Source organism: Anolis carolinensis, chromosome 6, assembly GCF_035594765.1.
Source record: "Anolis carolinensis isolate JA03-04 chromosome 6, rAnoCar3.1.pri, whole genome shotgun sequence".
Taxonomy (NCBI): domain Eukaryota; kingdom Metazoa; phylum Chordata; class Lepidosauria; order Squamata; family Dactyloidae; genus Anolis; species Anolis carolinensis.
The window spans coordinates 99,162,916-99,180,406 of NC_085846.1; the positions used below are offsets into that span (position 1 = coordinate 99,162,916).

Here is a 17,491-nt window from a genome sequence, read left to right on the forward strand (position 1 = left end):
TGACTCTCCATCATGAAACCCACTAAGTGACTTTTGGAAAATCATATGAAACTGACATCTAAATGATGTCACTGTTTGTGTGTACTTGCTGTATAGCTAACTGGTTACAATTCTCCAGGGATCACAGAGTTGGAAGGAACTCAGTCATCAAATTCAACCCACTGCTAGGACAGATATTCACAGTTAAAGCATCTTTGAAATGTATCCATCTAACTTCTGCAAAGAAACTTCATTTGTACACATTGACCATACACCTGTATATGCATCTATTGAAACAGATGTAAGTGGACAGTACATATGAGGACCTGCATTAAGAGTGCACTACTCTGGCCCTCCGGATGTTTGAACTTTGGTTCCCAGAAGCTACAGTTTTACAGCCAATGGAAACAGATTGTGGGTCCAAAGCTTTTAGAGAGACATCCCTGTTGTAGGAAAAAAGTAATGACTGCAACAACCCTTCAAGCTGTTTGATTAGGTGTTTCTGAGTTCTTATGCAGACAAAGCTGTAAAATTAGCTGTTAATGTGAACATTCAGTTCTGTACTTTTGTGACACAGATAACTAGGGGGCCTCAAGGAAGTGCTCACAGTCGACTTGTTGACATAATGCGCTGTTTGCTTTGTGGTGCTTAAATGAAGAGATCTGAATTTAACCTAATACTTGAATGACTGCACTGTTGGCTACCCAATAGGCCAGTTCAATTGTCACCATAAGCTTAGCAAACAAAGGGGGAAAATGCCCTGCATTTAGGATGCTCTGGATTAAAGTACCAAGCGTAAGCCTTTTCTTTGACAATTTACAGATCCTGTTCTCTCAGCGTGAAGCTTGGCTGCTTCTCAGAATATTACAGTCTGCCATAGTTGCATATGTACTTTATCTGTGGTATAATTTTCCCCTTGTATTTTCAGACAGAATTACTAAAAAAATTACTGAGATTGGATGTTTTTGTAATTATGTTTCACACGGAAAATATTTCTTTCTCCAGTGGTTCTCAGCATGTGTGGCAGCATATATATTCTAACCTCCTAACAGTATAGCAATTTCATATAAAGTAGTCGGGAATGCTGACTAGCTTTTAAAAGTCTAGCAGACACAAATCACCCTGTTTCTCATTGTTTTCTTTGAGACCATTGAGACCACATATGGATCCAAAGGTGCAATTTTTTTTATTGAAGGGTTTAAAAAAAATCAGGCATACCTATATATCAGAAAGCAGTTTTTAGCCTTTCCTTTCTCACCCTACACATGCCTCATCTCATCTCAACTGGAAGCTAAACTGAGTCGAGCCTCATTAGTACTAGGAGGGCAGTTGTTGCTATGTGTCTTCAAGTCATTTTTGACTTTTGGCAACCTTAATGTGACCCTTTCATGGGTCAGTTGGCAGAATTTGTTCAAAGTGGGCCTGCCCTTGCCTTTCTCTGAGGCTGAGTGTGACTTGCCCAAGGTCACCCAATGGGTTTCAATGTCCGAGTGGGGATTTGTTGAACGGCAAACTATTTAAACCACTATTCCACCATGGCTCTCACTTGGAGGCAGAGCCAGTCCAACAATGAGGCAAATTAAGCAGTCGCTTTGGGCACAAAACATACAGAGGCGCAGTCGAGGCTGCTTTTTCTGTTGATTTGTTGTAAAACATGATGTTTGGGTGCTTAATTTGTAAAATCTTAATGTAATTTGATATGTAATAGGCTTTTCCTTAATCCCTCCTTATTATCCAACATTTTCGCTTATCCAACACTTTTATTTTTCAGTGATTGGTTTTGGGGGGGGGGGGGGGGCAAAATTCTGTTCGCCTACACTTGAAAAATACCTAGGGCCAGCTCTGCTTGGAAGGCAGGCAACCAGAAATTTCTGAGTGATGCATTGACAAGTGCCCATAGCTTAATAATAAAGAACAAGGTGGAAAACCATTTTAACTGACAACAAAAAGGAGGGAGTAAAAAAATTTGGGAGCAACTACAGGCAATCCCTGAGCTACAAACATCCGACTTAGAAATGACTCCTAGTTAAGAAAGGAGGTGAGATAGCAGGATATGAGAGAAATCTACTCGCAGGAAGGGAAATTCATCCTGGAAGAGTTAACGTGGGAAAAGGCATCTCAGCTGAAGCTTTATCACCAATCCTTGTTTCAACAAGCCAAATTGTTCAAAATCCAATCATCACAGGGACAGAAAGTGGGGTGAAATCTTCCGAACAAGGGCCCAGCCAGCAAAACAAACACCACAGGAGTGTTAACCCTTCCCAATGCTATCCAGTGCATATGTGTGTGTGTACATGTGTGTATGTATGTGTGTGTTTGGCCCTTTCTGTTCCAAATTATAAACAAATTCCACTTAAGAACAAACCTACAGAACCAATTTTGTTCATAAGTTGGGGATTGCCTGTACTAAGAAGTCTCTACTTGATGACCCCTCCAAATGATTGTGGTCTTGAGAGAAAATTATCCTGTGAAGATCTAAAAGCCCAAACAAAGTCATATAAAATTGACAGTATTATGTTAGATGGACCATTTTTTAAAATCAGTATAAGACAACATTTAAAAAACTGTTCTAACATGGCTGGAAGAGCTTCTAGAACAGATGGTAGACAGAGGAAGATCTAAGTTACCTGGTCTTTCTCTTTCCTGTGGAGAAAAAGGTAAAGAAGCAAAGGTGTGTCTCAAACCAAAGTCAAACGGAAAAGCTCCATCCATTGCTTTAGCTGAGGAATCGAGGACACAAGGGGGTGGCCTGTTCCTGACTGGATCTAATCCAGTTTGCAAAGAGCTACAGAGGTAGAATCTGTCTCCCCTTCATATACGACTCTCTCTGCTCTGTTCATCCACTAGTAGAGAGATCAAAAGCCCTTCCCTCACAGAGCTGGGAATTGTACAGCCAATTGGCCTCCCGTGTTCAACCAAACATCCCAGGGTGACTTCTGGATCCCACCACAAGTCTGCATCATCAAAAACAGTTAACCCCCAAGTAAAGAAACCCAGGTGGTGATATATTCCTTTAATGATGTAAACCATTGCTCATTTCATCTACTCATGGCCAAATGAATTTTTTAAAAGTTTTTTTCTCTCTTGCATATGATTATGAGAGTTTTGGGCAGTATATCAAATGAGATCGTAGTTGGTCACACCCTCAGATCATAAAGGTGTGCCTCTATATTTATGTGCCAGGGAGCCAATGAATGGGCTTATTTGGGTTGGGAAATAGAGCTGCACCCAGACATCAGACATCCTGCATATTTTATTGTGCCATGTCCAAAAAAGGGACTTATGCTGGCATAACCCCTTGCTATACCAACATAAGTCATCAAAATGATTACTACAAGTGCCTACAATTATATGCATATTAAGATGGGAATAGAACCCATTTTCAGATAATTATGTAGAAGGCAAAGTTGTGTGGTTCCAATTCTAGGCATATGTATATGGACAGCATTCTCACTGAAATCAACTTACTTCTGAAAACAGGATTATACAATAAAGAAACAGCTGAATGCCCAGTAAGTTGGCTTAAATGTCATGGAGTTCGATTGGACTTGAGCACTGAACAACCAATATTTTTAATCCATTGCACATTTACGCAAAAGTAAACCCAACTGAATGCAAGGAGACTTGTTTGCACGTAAGTATGCAGAGAATCAGGTTTCACAAATAATTAATTTTTAAAAGGATTGTTGAAGATGTGCATTAATAGCAGGTCCTGTTGTGAATAGACTTGGGAAACATTTTAGTCATTATATTTCTCCTTTTACTGTCCACTGCCCAATTTTCTTTCCATGTGGATTAGATAACATGTCTTCAACCTGCATTTTTCTTGTTTGGCCCCTACGGGGTTTGTGTTACACAGTTACCTGCAGATAAGTTACCTCCAACATGTATGCTATGCCTGTATTCATTCCACAAAGCTATACATAATAAGCAAGTCTCAAAGTAGGATTTAAAGTCGTAAGAGTTCTCTGCCTTTTCTTTCCCTGTTATTTTCTCCCTATTGCATAGACTCCTTTTTCTTTCATTTCTCAAAAGAATGGTTTATTGAAAAAGTGACACTATATTTTCCAGTCTGCTGTCTCGGCGAGGCATAAAATCCTAGCCAGATCCATGAAATTTAAAACCAAGGCTATAGTCTGAAAATGCGGGGAGGAGGGTAGCGAGGATAGAGGGATAGGAGGGAAAAAAGAAGTGCTTCTCTTGTTATTTTACAGAAGTTTCAGAACATGTTGAAAACATACTGAAAAAAGATTAAGGATTTCAACTCCATTTCATGAAAAGAATTTTATCAGCTGGGATCGCGAAGGAAAACTCATTACAGCCCCATTAAAAAGTACCGGAGCTTTATGATGAAAAATTCTTTTTTTAAATGTCCTATAGTTTTTCAACCTTGAAGAAAAAAGGAATCTGCCACTCCTTTCCCCATTGCTATTTGAGAACAGAGGACAGCATAGCAAGGACATGGTTGACTTACTTGTCCACTTTACACACAGAAATGCATATTATTTTATATATATACAAACTACAGTTTTGCTAGCTGTATCACATCTCTCTTTAATCAGAACAAAACTGCAGCCTTGTCTGGTGTTCTCAAAAGTACAATTTTGTTCTCCTGTAAGTATAACTGTATAGAGATTATGTTTTAAAACATCTTGCATTTTCTTATTTGCAGATCAGGGGAAAAGCAATCTGCGTGGAATTTCGTTAGACGATGCAGATTGCCTATGGCCTAAGGAACTCATTGCTTCTGGAAACAGCCAGACATCCGTTTCAAAGGCTGGCCGCAACATTCCTCGGAGACACACAGTAGGAGGTCCTCGAAGCTCCAAAGAAATTTTGGGAATGCAGGCATCAGAGATGGACAAAAAGAGAGAGGCGTTTCTGGAACATCTAAAACAGAAATATCCGCATCATGCCACCGCCATAATGGGACACCAAGAAAGACTAAGGGATCAGGTAAGAAAATGTTTGATATATTTGAGAAGCAGACATGCATGGATATTGTTATCATGGGTCTTGTGCTGAAACTTCTTGTATATATCTGTCATGAAAGTCATAGAGAATACATTAATTCGGAAGCTAGAAAATCTTCTGATTCCACTCAGACTACGAAAAACAGTGCTACCTGGTGTCCAAACCTTATGGCAGCATTATCCACACAGTATTTGTTCACATGGTTAACTATTTTACCATTGTTACTGCTTTTGTTGAAGGAAGATCTTTGTGTTCAAGGCTTGCTGAGGGTGATGATACTAAAGTCAGTTGTGGATATTTGATCTTAGAACTTCTAATTAAAATGTTCCATAATGAGTTAAAATTTCCTCCCAATAATTTGGTCAATTAAAGCTTTAGTTCATTACATGTCTATTTTAACATGCAGCCTACTGTTTATATGAGTCTGTTACTGGCCAGGGCTTGGCAAACATTTTAGAAGTAGGAGTGTCAAAGAGTTATCGGTCAAAAATTTTGCCAGTCTATTATGGAAAGATTGAATATTTATAATTATATTTTCCCTCCCATCTTTTTAGAAGACTACAGTTAAAAACACCTCCATAGTTGACTCTAGCAGTGTTTTGGAGTTCTGAAAGTATCAGTTATGATAAGTGGTACAGAGGGACAAAAACGTGGAAGACAAATATATACTTTTATTTAGTTGAAAAGCTATTTTCTAACTAATGCAATTTAAATTGTAAACATAGAAAATGAAATTGCAGGTGCACTTGTGCTGATTAAAATGGTCACAATGGAAATGATTTTATCCATGTATTTCAGAGTATATTTTTAAAGCTATTCATTAAGTTTATTATTTGGCATATTTATATCTGGGCCTTCTGTCCACTGGCCTTGTGACCGTATTCAAAATAAAAATAAAAACAAAGCACAGAATGGAAAGGAAATGTGGTACAAGATCGGACATTAAATATATTTATTTGCTACCTATATAACCCAGCTTTTTCTCCTTCCCACTTTAACCTCAAAACAATCCTTTCCAGTCAGGGTGAGTGTAGGCTAGAATCTAGGTCTTCCAGGCCCTTCCATAATACATCTGTAACACTTTAACCAATGCACCATACTCTGAGTGCATTGGTGGGAAGCGTATCAATACATTTAAGTTGATAAACCCCAATAAAATGCAGGATACAATCTGGAGGTGAATTCCATATTCAAATATATTTAAATTATATCAGTGATCCCATATTTGCAGCTATTGGAGAGGTGTGGCATGTGCATTAAGCACTTGTAACATCAGGGATTCATTTACAAGAAACAGTTTTAATGCTATTATTGGACTTTAATTGCTATTTTGCTATTCTGTAAAATTCTGGGATTTGTAGTTTAGTTCCCTGGCTAAAAGTTCATTTTTCAGAGGGTCTATAACTGGCATGGGCAAACTTTGGCCCTCCAGGTGTTTTGGATTTCAACTTCCACAACTCCTAACAGCCAGTAGGCGGTTAAGAATTGTGGAAGTTGAAGTCCACAATATCTGGAGGGCCAAAATTTGCCCATTCCTGGTCTATTAACTGCAAACACCAGGATTCCATGCTGTAATTGCATAGTGTGAAAAAGTTCCATGTTTTATTTTTGGCCAAAGTTGTGGCCCAGTTTGGTGACAGGCACTATCTGATCTTTAGTCTTTTTCTCAAAGGACTCATAAAACTGAGCTTATTTTATTTTGGTCTGGATTTGGCCCAAATTTGAGCAGGTGTTTTATCTGCCATCTGAAAAAGAAAAAAAAAATGCAGGGGCAAATTGGCTGAAGAAATTAAAAGGAAAATTAACCATTTGGGTGAGCCTTCTAATGTTGTTCTGTCCCACTTTCTTTTTCTTTCTACAAAAATGCACCTTGTTTCTATTTCTTTAATGACAAAGATAGTAGTTTTTATAACAAAAAATATTGAAAAGAAGGAAAAGAGGGAAGGGAGATAAGAATGCTTCTGTCAAGTGCATATATTAAGGTTATCAATAATCTCTCCTTAGCCAAGCCATGTCAATGATCATTTGGGCAACCTGAGTAACTGACCCAAAATAGCTGCCTCTGTCCCCACTGTACTCTGCCTATTTGGCAGTGATGGTGGATAAAACATAAGAATCCACATGAATCTTGAGGTGTTTCAGAATTTCAGGCCTGCCATAGAAAAGGTTGTACTCCTGTTGACGGACAGCCTAACCTTAATGTGAATGTGAAAGGTTCAAGTGTTGAGACATTTTGTTATCTTCATACTACATTGTTACAGCCATTAGATAAGATTTTAACTGTCACATCTCTATTTAATAGACTCTTAGGATTTGTAGTGTTGTAAAATACTTTAGATTCCTAGCCAGAGAACTTGCCAAACTACAAATCCCACGATTCCAGAGGATACAGTTTTGAGAATTGAAGTTCTATGAAAGCGATACATGGGAGAAAAGCTCTTCTGAGAACAGTTTCTCATATTATGATTCCCATTGGAAACACTGATGTGATGCTATTCGTGCAAGCGTTGTGTGAGGATGATGTCATATGTAATATCAGAGAAAACCTTAGTGTGCACACATCTGGAAAAACTGAGATCTGCAAATTGAAAACAAGATTTCCAAGACATGTTATCATGTTACATTTACCTGTTTCCTTGGGTGTTCTGCATTTGCTAGACAAAAAAATGGTTGTCCTGCTTGTGTCCAGTAGTTACACTGTTCTCAAAATCCCCATTTCATACCCACTGTTGTAAATTCCTACCTCCTACTAAAGACTTTAATTGAGGAAATTTACATTTTGGACTGCAAGTCCAAAGATCCTCCAGGCAGCAGAGCCACTAATCCAAAGCAGTAACTTTTTGAATCTCTGCTAATGGCCTCTTAAACATCAAGGTCTCTACACACTTCCCTTGGTGCTTTATTGATTGTGCTTGTTATCTTTGTAATGAACATTAGTTTCTGTGTGGAGAATGCAGGGTGGAAGGTGAAGATAATGCACAAATTGCTTTTCTTTAAAAGAGACTCTTGTGAGATTAGATCTTTCCTGAGTCATGTAAATATTTGGTTCCAATGGTGAAGATACTTGCAAGCCAAGTTTGAACAGACTACTGCAGGGACGAACACCCTATACATTTTGCAACTTGATCCTTCTGCAGCCAATAAACTACAGAAGGAATGCAGTAACTGTATTAGCTGTTTGTTTAAAAAATGTGTCATGCTTGCTAATTTATTAAGTCTTAATAAATGAGCTTGCTTTCCCAAGAGTCAGTCCTACTGATCTTATTGTGTATGAGCCTTCATGTATGGAGTAAAAAAAAACCCTCACCATTCTACATTTTGTTCATAATCAGGCCTAAACTCTGTGTATAATGAGTCTGCAAACATTACAGCAATGTAATTCCTCTATGGGTTAGGTTGTGTTCGTGGCATGTTTGTTTTGCATTATTCCTCCTCATGATCAAAGTAGAGATGTACTTACAGTTTAAAAAAATAGTTGTTCTGTGTGAGATTAATTTTTTCATGGCAACTTGTCATATAATTAGTCAAATCTGATTCTTCATCTGTCATAACAACTTGTAGCAGACAGTTCCTAGTTAATTGGCTATGCATATGTGTGTGTGTGTGTGTGTGTGTGTGTGTGTGTCAGAGCTTAGAAGTACAGTACAGTGTTATAAGTAAGAGTGTTACTGTAACATGTTACTTTGTAGCACAATGGCATTATTTTTGCAAAATACAGCAAGACCCCATACCAACAGGGGAGATGTTCCCAACTGAACCATAGTTACAGTAGAGTCTCACTAATCCAAGCCTCGCTTATCCAAGCCTCTGGATTATCCAAGCCATTTTTCTAGTCAATGTTTTCAATATATTGTGATATTTTGGTGCTAAATTCATAAATACAGTAATTATAACATAACATTACTGTGTATTGAACTACTTTTTCTGTCAAATTTGTTGTATAACATGATGTTTTGGTGCTTAATTTGTAAAATCATAACCTAATTTGATGTTTAATAGGCTTTTCCTTTATCCCTCCTTATTATCCAACATATTCGCTTATCCAAGCTTCTGCCGGCCCGTTTAGCTTGGACAAGTGAGACTCTACTGTATATGAAACCATGGATATGACTGAAAGCCATTAAAGTACCTGACTTCCAGTCCAAGCACGCTAGAGAGTTGCTCTTGAAGATCTAATGGTTCAAATTTGCAAAGTCCTCCAGATCAACTCTGTTTCTGGACTTTGCATACATACATGAAACTGTGGATAATAGTGACCCATATTATTTTAAATAGCACAAATGTTAGATGTACCAAGCTGAGAGTCTAGTTTGTACAGGAGGCGCTAACTCAAGGGTGTCCACAAACATTTTGCAAAGAGGGCCAGATTTGGTGAGTTGAAAATGGGTGGGGGGAGGGCCAACCATTCAGCCTGACATTTTGTAAACCATGAACATTAATTGCAAGTGAACTATTTTATGAATTTTTATTACAGATTGCATACTTTTCAGTTCTTTACACAGACCACAGATGAATCTAAACATTGTAAGTCTCTTTTAAGAGATATAAAAATATTATCTATAATTTATCTGTGTAAGTGCATGTGCATATTATATAAACACACGTGTGTGTGTGAATTTTTTTGTTATATTTTAAAACTGGTGGAATGGGAATTAAGCTCCACCTTAGAGACTCATTCATTTCAGCATTTGCTTTTGTGGATTTCAATCCAATCCTTGGACGCATTGATGGAGTTAATACTAAAGCACCATGTGGGATAGGAGCATAATAGTATACAGAAAGACACAAACTTGTGGGAAATAAAGAAAGAGAGAAGAAACCAGAAGGAAATCAAACCTGAGAGACTGGCCAATAAGGCACAGAATCAACAGGGTGGATTTTTTAGAAGAAACACTCGGCGAAATGAACACTTGCATGCACGTAGTGTAGCAGAAAGCAGGGCTGTGAGTGGGGCAGCCAATTGGGAGAGGCTTTTCAAGGCTCTGAAAGAGTACATGTGTGAGGGTGGCCGGTAGGCTGTTAGGAATTGTAGGAATTGAAGTCCAAAACACCAGGAGAGCCATAGTTTCCCCACGCCTGATCTAGATCTGCCTGTGTGATTCTATGGTCAGTTTCCAGGAGAAGTCAACCATAGAATAGTTCTGGAAGAACTAGACCTTCTTAAAGAGTTATCTTGCGGGGGGGGAAACCCAGTAATTTATTTATTTCACTTTCACGAGGTTCTTGTGCCCCTAACCACAGTGAATATGAAAGGGCAACTGTGTACCGCACTCACATATAATGCTGGATGTGGAGGTTTAATGTTTATAAATATGGTTCAGGGGAGCAATATTGAATCCCCTCCTCTCATATATTTAGTGGAAGCACTCCAGTACTCCCATACACTGTTATATGGGCTGCCTCCCTAGTCAACTTCTGGTTATCTAGAACAGTTGATCAAAGTGGTAAATTGCTTGAAAATGTTGACCATGGTGGAGAATGATGGCACAGTATATTGAGTTTTGATCAACACACCTTTATTGCTTTTTATACAATTCCTCTCCAGAGTGGGGTAGTTACCTCTAGCAGCAGGTGCTGAGGTGCATCTACTCCCAGATGTTCTTCCTATGCTTCAGGAATGAGAAAGCCATTACTGTATATACTCGAGTATAAGCCTAGTTTTTCAGCCCTTTTTTAGGACTGAAAAAAAAAACCTTCTTGGCTTATACTTGGGTGAGGGTCCTGGTGGGCTTATATTCAGGTTGGCTTATACTCAAGTATATATGGTATATTTATTATTTTCTCTATTATTATTGGTATTGTTACATTTATTATTTTACTCTATTAATTATTATTATTACATTTATTATTTTACTCTATTATTGTTACTTTTACAGTTATTTTACTCTGTTTTTTGTTATTATTAATACATTTATTATTTTACTCTATTTATTATTACATTTTTATTTTACTGCATTTATTATTATTATTATTATTATTATTACATTTATTATTTCACTATTATTATTAAAAGGATGCATAAGCACATTTACATTGAAGAAGATGAAAATAATTATTTAATCAGAGTTGAACAGTCATATCTTAAATTACAGTTTGATGTAAAGATTCAAAAACATTTAAACTACTGATGCCTCAATTAATGTAATTTTATTGGTATCTCAGCTTATACTGGAGTCAATGTTTTCCCAGTTTTTTTGTAGTAAAATTAGGTGCCTCAGCTTATATTCGGGTTGGCTTATACTCAAGTATATACGGTAATTACTCATAGCTTGTTTTGAGAAAGCCATTGTTCTTCATAGCTTGCATTGAACTGGCTCTTCAAACCGGTTTACTAATTTCTAATAATATGGAAACTTCTTTTGTTCTAGCAGTGTTAAAGTAGGTTTCAACTGGCAGTCCAGTTGGATTCTGCATATAAAAGAGAACATTGCCCACTGTTTCAGGCAGCAATATTTCCACGCTCCCCTTATTATACTTATGAAGGGGCAGATCCATGGACAATTTTCTTATAACAACTAGTTTAGTCCTTAGCCTCGGGTGAAATAGTCCCAGCAGTCAGTGGGGTTTACAAGAAATAGATAGGTAAGCTTTTTTTAAAGTCTGCTGAATGAGTTCAATCCTGAAAACAGCACCTCGAGATTGTGAACCATATGAAGTAATTAAAAGGAGAAGATGGCACTGAATATTTGCAATCAGATTCTACAAGGCACGAGATTTCTCACGATTCATTCTGGTGTGTTATCTCTCCCATCTTTGTACCTTTGTGTGTGGGTTGCACCCGAGAAGCTCATCCAGGAAGCTGCCTTTCTGCTTCTAAATACTCTTATTGGGACATAATCTCTCTATTGTGAATCCTTTGAGAAGCAGCCAGGTGGAATTACAGTAAGGATCTGTCCATATTTTGCCAGCATCCCTTACACTTAAGGCATTTTTGGGGCATGATTCTGAGAAATGGTAAGCACAAAGACAGGTCTCTCTGTGATCCAGGGGCTTCCTCTGCTGCCAGGTCCTTGAATTGCTTCTATCTATTAAACAACAACATCATCATTTATTACAGTTCATAGACCCATCAGAAAATGAACAGTCATTTTGAATTCTCCCATTCCATCTCCCAGTTCATTGTACATGGTTTGAAGTGATATCCCTATCAGAGGTTAGTTGCTTCCTCAGCCTTGCTGCTACTGCGAGGAATTTTGCCACTATGAGAGTCACTTGTCCTCGGAAAGGTATCTAACAATCCTCTGCGGGAGACGGTTGGTCATGCGGGACAGGATTGGGTATAAAAGTTGGCTATGTTGCACCGTATAATAGCGGCACTGCAATAAAATGTGTTCTATTGTTTCTATTTCATTTCCTCCACAGGGGCATAGTCTTTGGGAGTGGGGGGCAGTCTGTCTCTTGGCAGCTCTGACGGAAATAAGTTTAGTCTTGACTTTGTAAAGAATCTGCGATATTTAATTACTGTAAGGCTTTTTAGGAATTCACATGTCTTAAATAGCTCTCTATATAGTAAGTTTAAGACTCTAGGGGAGCAAGGTGAATTTGAACATGCTGTAAGATCACCCAGGGCAATATCCTGTAATCTTTGCTTCAGGGATTCTTGTGCCATTTTGAATCCCAAGTGGAGCAGAAGGGATGCGGATAGTCCAATAGAGGCTGCTTTTTGTTCAATCCTCCTCGCCCAAAGGGGGTTGGAGGCTTCATAAGGGAGGTGATGTAGTAAATCTGTTCCCAGTTTGAAAACCATTGTTTTTAACTATAGGTTCATTTTCAGAATCCAGGCTCTAGTACTCAATGGGCATTCACCGGTTTCTAGAAGCAGGACCACATTTGGTACACAATCTATTCTTGAAATTCCTTCTATTTTTGCTGGTAGGCATATGGGCTTTCTTTGTGTAAGGTGTTCTTTAGAATGGAGCCCTTAGAACCAGTAATATAGTGGCTTTTGATAAAGTTGCTTATTGTAATAATCTCGATATCATATTGTGATAGCCCTTATCGCCATGTCTCCAATGAGAGTTTAAAAAATTGAGGCAGCTGTGATGATTCCTGCAAACAGATTGGTTCTAGCAGCTTCATCTCTAGTAAGAACAGGTCATTTGGAAATTTTATGGGTTTTAATGGCCCTTTCATAACAAAGTCACTCCAAAATACTGTAGTTTGCATGACAACAGGAGGAACTTTCAACTATGTATTGTAGTCCGAAGAATTGACATCTGAACAGGAGATAAGATGAGGTTGGAAAGTCTTAGTGTCTGTGTATGGAATTTAGAAATAATAAATATCAGGCCAGACAGAAGAATAGAAAAACAATATAATAGGAAGAACGGAATTATACATGAATGTTTGCAACCCAAGGGACGGGAAGTCACTAAATTGGGAGGGGTGGGAGGAGGGGAAAACATAACCAAACACATATATTGTATAGATGTTGGGAAGTATTGTATTGGTTCATGCATACATACATGTTTCAATGTTTTTATGAATATGTAAATTGAAAATAAAAAACAATTAGAAACGTCTTCGTGTTTTCACCCCTGTGGGCTCTGGTTTAACTGCAAATCTGTATTGCCCTTCAGATCCAAGGCTTTAACTCAGCAAGAAAGCTAAAAAGCATTTCTAATAGGCATTTGTAGTCAGCATCCGGTGGAGGAACCCTTATCTAAACATCAGCCTCTAGGCACTATTATGATACAAACAATAGACTCTGGCAGGTGTGGCTCTTATTGCAAAACCACCCTCCTCAAACCTGAGGCAAGAGCTGTCAGATCTTTCTAAAAGGCATAGTAGGAAAATTGTCACAGCTCCAGAAGTTGTGTGTTCCCTGACTGGAATAGCAGAAGGTGATTTTTTGTGCTTTTTTTTCTCCCCCTGGGAGAGGGGGAAACTCAACTTTCAGCATGTTTGAAAGCCCTGGGCATTCATAATACCGATGCACAAATGAGAACTACTCTTTACTGGAAAAGGACGGAAAGGAAGCATTAAAAAAGAGGGAAAAAGTCCTGAAGAAAGTCCCTGAAACTTTGCAGGGTGCGGCCAACTTCTCTTGAGGTAGGTCAACCAAATTAAACTGTTCTGTCCACTGAACTTTATTGTTAATCTGTTCCTCTTTTTAGTTGAAAAAATAGGGCACAGCTGAACAGCATTTTGATTTGTGATCATGCCTTGATTTTTGTGGGATAATTACACTTTTGCTTACTTTTATAGTTACAGGTGTGTATGTTGCATCACTACTTCGGTGTGTAATGTTGCTCCTGTTATTCTAGTGCTTCTAAAAAGCAACTGAAAGTAACCCTTTGGGGTATTTTTCAATATCAAGAGAGGAAAGGGGGTGCTTTAAAAATGGGACTATAGTAGCAACTATTTTTATTTTGAAACTGTAATGCTAATGCATTATTTTATAAGGTTCTGGATCTGTCACCTTATTATTTGTTCTTTCATAGCCATAGCAGTTAGCAGAGGGATAAAGGCAGAAGGAAAAATATTCAAGACAAGGAAGAAGCATTGTGTGATGAAAAAAATCCTTGCAGTGAGAAGCTGTTAAAAAGAGCTAAATTCCTTCCAGCTAAAATGAGGGGAAAGCTTTCAGGAGAAACCAGTTTTACAGGTAGTGTTACTCAAAAGGGATTATGGGTTCATTTTTTAAAAACAAAGAGAGAGAGACAGAGAGACAAAGAAATCCTTACGAAAGAAAACAACGAACCACCTGAAGCTGAAATATTAAAATTTCCAAAGAGCTGATTCTTCAGCATTACAAAGTTGGGATTCATGTTTGTGAAATTTATGTAACTTCTTCCTTTTCTACTCGAAAGCAGCAACTACAATAGGCATGGGCAAACTTCGTCCCTCTGGGTGTTTGGACTTCAACTCCCACAATTCCTAACAGCCTACCGGCTGGAGTCCAATACACCCGGAGGGACGAAGTTTGCCCATGCCTGATCTACACTGTAGAATAATGCCGTTTGCCATCACTTTAAACTGCCATGACTCAGTGCTATGGAAACTAGGGATTTGTAGTTTGGTGAGGTAGGTAACAGCACACATTGTGGTAGAGAAGGTAATGATGAGCCATGATAGTTTAAGTGATGTCAAACTGCATTAGTTCTGCAATGCAGATGCCCTAGAGCAGAAAAAGGTAGTTGCAATATGTTGCTCAGCCTCAAAAAATAAAATATAGCTCAATTCCTAAGCTAGCTTGCCTTTGAAAGCAAATAAATGGTGTGTTCTGTTTTTAAGGGTGAGTTTAACTTGAGGTGGTTCAGCCTGCCTAGAGACAGACTGTTAAACATTTACTCAGAGCAAATGCTTAACATATATTGTGCTGTCTAAAGCGGACAGGTTGCCCCACGGTGTAGGCAGGTGGGGTTAAAATAACCATGGAGATTGGTGATGTCATGCTTGGGAAAGCATGTTAAGACAGCGAATGGAACATGTAGCCGTTCAAAGAATCACAGGCTGGACGTGACTTTTAGGCACTTCAGGATGTTTCCTTCAAAAAGAGGGCTGGAGGAGTTGCGGTAGAGGCACAGAAAGCCCTTCTTTACCTGCCTGGATTTGAAAATAATTTGTTTTTGCGCCAAAGATTTTGGTAGCTATGCAAAACATTCTTTAGCTTGCCTCCTGCTTTGCCCCCGGTATCCTGGAATTAGGTAAATAGAAGTTTCCTTTTTGCCTTTCCTTGTTTGTAATACAATGGTGTGGTTGAAATTTACATTGCATTGTATTCCTTGAGAGTAAGAGCTGAATTAATAATCTGGGCTTCTTCGAAATGCATGTGTTCACTCTTCTCTCTTTCATTCTTTTATTCGTCATTCTCTTCCCCTGCTCCCTCATCCTCGCTCCTGTTTTGAATGATCAGCTAATATTGAAGGATAGTGTTAAGAAAGAAGGACACTTACTATCTGACACATGCTTTGAACAAGTACAGGAATAGAGGAGAAATTAGAAATGACAGGAGAACTTTTCCTGTTAAGAGTATTTGCTTTCTCTTTTAGTATCTCAAGCATGTTGATGTTAAAAAGAAACTATTATGTGCAAGTTCAGTGGTCTCTAAAACAAAGTTGTTACTTTAATATGAAATAGTTTTGTGAAGCACAGCTTTTCATAGTATACAATTTCCTGCTTGGACTTCAGTTGGAAAAGTTTGGGAGGGAAGGAATGATAGTAACCGTTTCCCATGCATCAACAAGTTCCTTTTATAGGCAAAAGAAGGATTTCTAATTTTGGCATCTGGGATACAGCGAACAAAGTCTGCCTTAGCTCTTACAATGCAAACAGGAGGTGGTTTAGAGAGGCAAAGGTGAGGTTTGAGTCATTAGGGTCCCAGGTTGCCATTAGTCGTAAATGACTGGAAGGGACACAGCAACAGCAACTAGTTATTGGAAGCATGAAAGGTCGCTGCATCAATTGAAAGACACCTGTGAAAAGTAAGTGCAGGAGACAATGCCTGGAGATTATCTGAGACATAAAGAGCTCTCATCACTTTCTATTTCTTTATAAGATAAGTGGGAACACATTCAGTGGTCTACAATACTAACAAAATAAATAGAAACAAATGGAATGATATTTTAAATGATTTTGTTTTTTGGCTTATTGTATTGAAAATCTATTTTACTCCACATTCCTGGACAAGTTGCTAGTATTTGTTGTTAATGGGAATTTATGGACTTAATTCTAAAACAGGATTTTGTTGTTCTCGGTTAGAGAAAGGATGCATGCCTTCTGTGTTTAATATTAAAATATGTCACATTGAACAATGTGTCAAATAAACTAGCGGATTTGCATTCATTATGCTGATTATGGTTGATGAAGTGGAAGGGGTGACGGAGAAAAAAGTGAGTCAGTGTTAATATTGTGTGCATAAATTTATAGTTGGTATCCATATGTAGAAAATGGCAATTGATTGCAGCAAGAATAAATCTTGTGTGTCCTGAATCAATATTTAACTACTGAATGGGAGGTGTGGTAGAAATACTTGGGTTGTTGTAGGAGCCAAATATGTATGCCTGACACATTGCAAGGTCTTGAAGAATCTTTGTAATGCCACAAATATATGTTGTCAAAGGCTTTCATGGCTGGAATTACTGGATTGTTGTGAGTTTTCCAGGCTGTATGCCATGTTCCAGAAGCATTCTCTCCTGACATTTTGCCCACATCTATGGCAGGCATCCTCAGTGGTTGTGAGGTATACTGGAAACTAAGCAAGGGAGGTTCACTCACAACAACCCACCAAAGATATCCAGTCATATATTTTATCCACAGACATACGTTGCAATTCTTTTCATTTCTCCAAGAGTGACTAGGGACATTGGTGGCACTAAAGCAGAACAATCAGAAACAATTGGGGAAGGAGACCACTCCAGCAGGGTTTGACTCATGTTCCAGGAGTACTCTCTTCACAGTCTTGCAGATTGAAGTCCATTTATTTCCTCTCTCTTTAAACTCAAGTGGGGAGGACCACTGAGAAATGACCCTGTTACATGCAATCTTCAACCCTGCTGCAGATCCCATTCTTTGTTCAAGCTGAAGTTTTGTTGAA

At 38.3% G+C, this 17,491-nt stretch overlaps 1 protein-coding gene across 14 annotated transcripts in view; it reads left to right on the plus strand.

Moving 5' to 3' along the window:
- The window catches only part of kiaa1217 (KIAA1217 ortholog), a 387,178-nt gene that overhangs the window by 174,530 nt on the left and 195,157 nt on the right, over positions 1-17,491 (plus strand). For 11 of the 14 annotated variants that reach the window (XM_016994285.2, XM_016994286.2, XM_062983745.1 and 8 more), the window contains one exon: positions 4,652-4,935. In XM_016994285.2, the coding sequence (XP_016849774.2) occupies positions 4,652-4,935 (284 nt within the window). Of the gene's footprint in view, positions 1-4,651; positions 4,936-13,315; positions 14,005-14,625; positions 16,380-17,491 lie in introns of those variants that run through there. The other 3 variants (XM_008112416.3, XM_008112419.3, XM_008112417.3) reach the window with 3 other exon arrangements.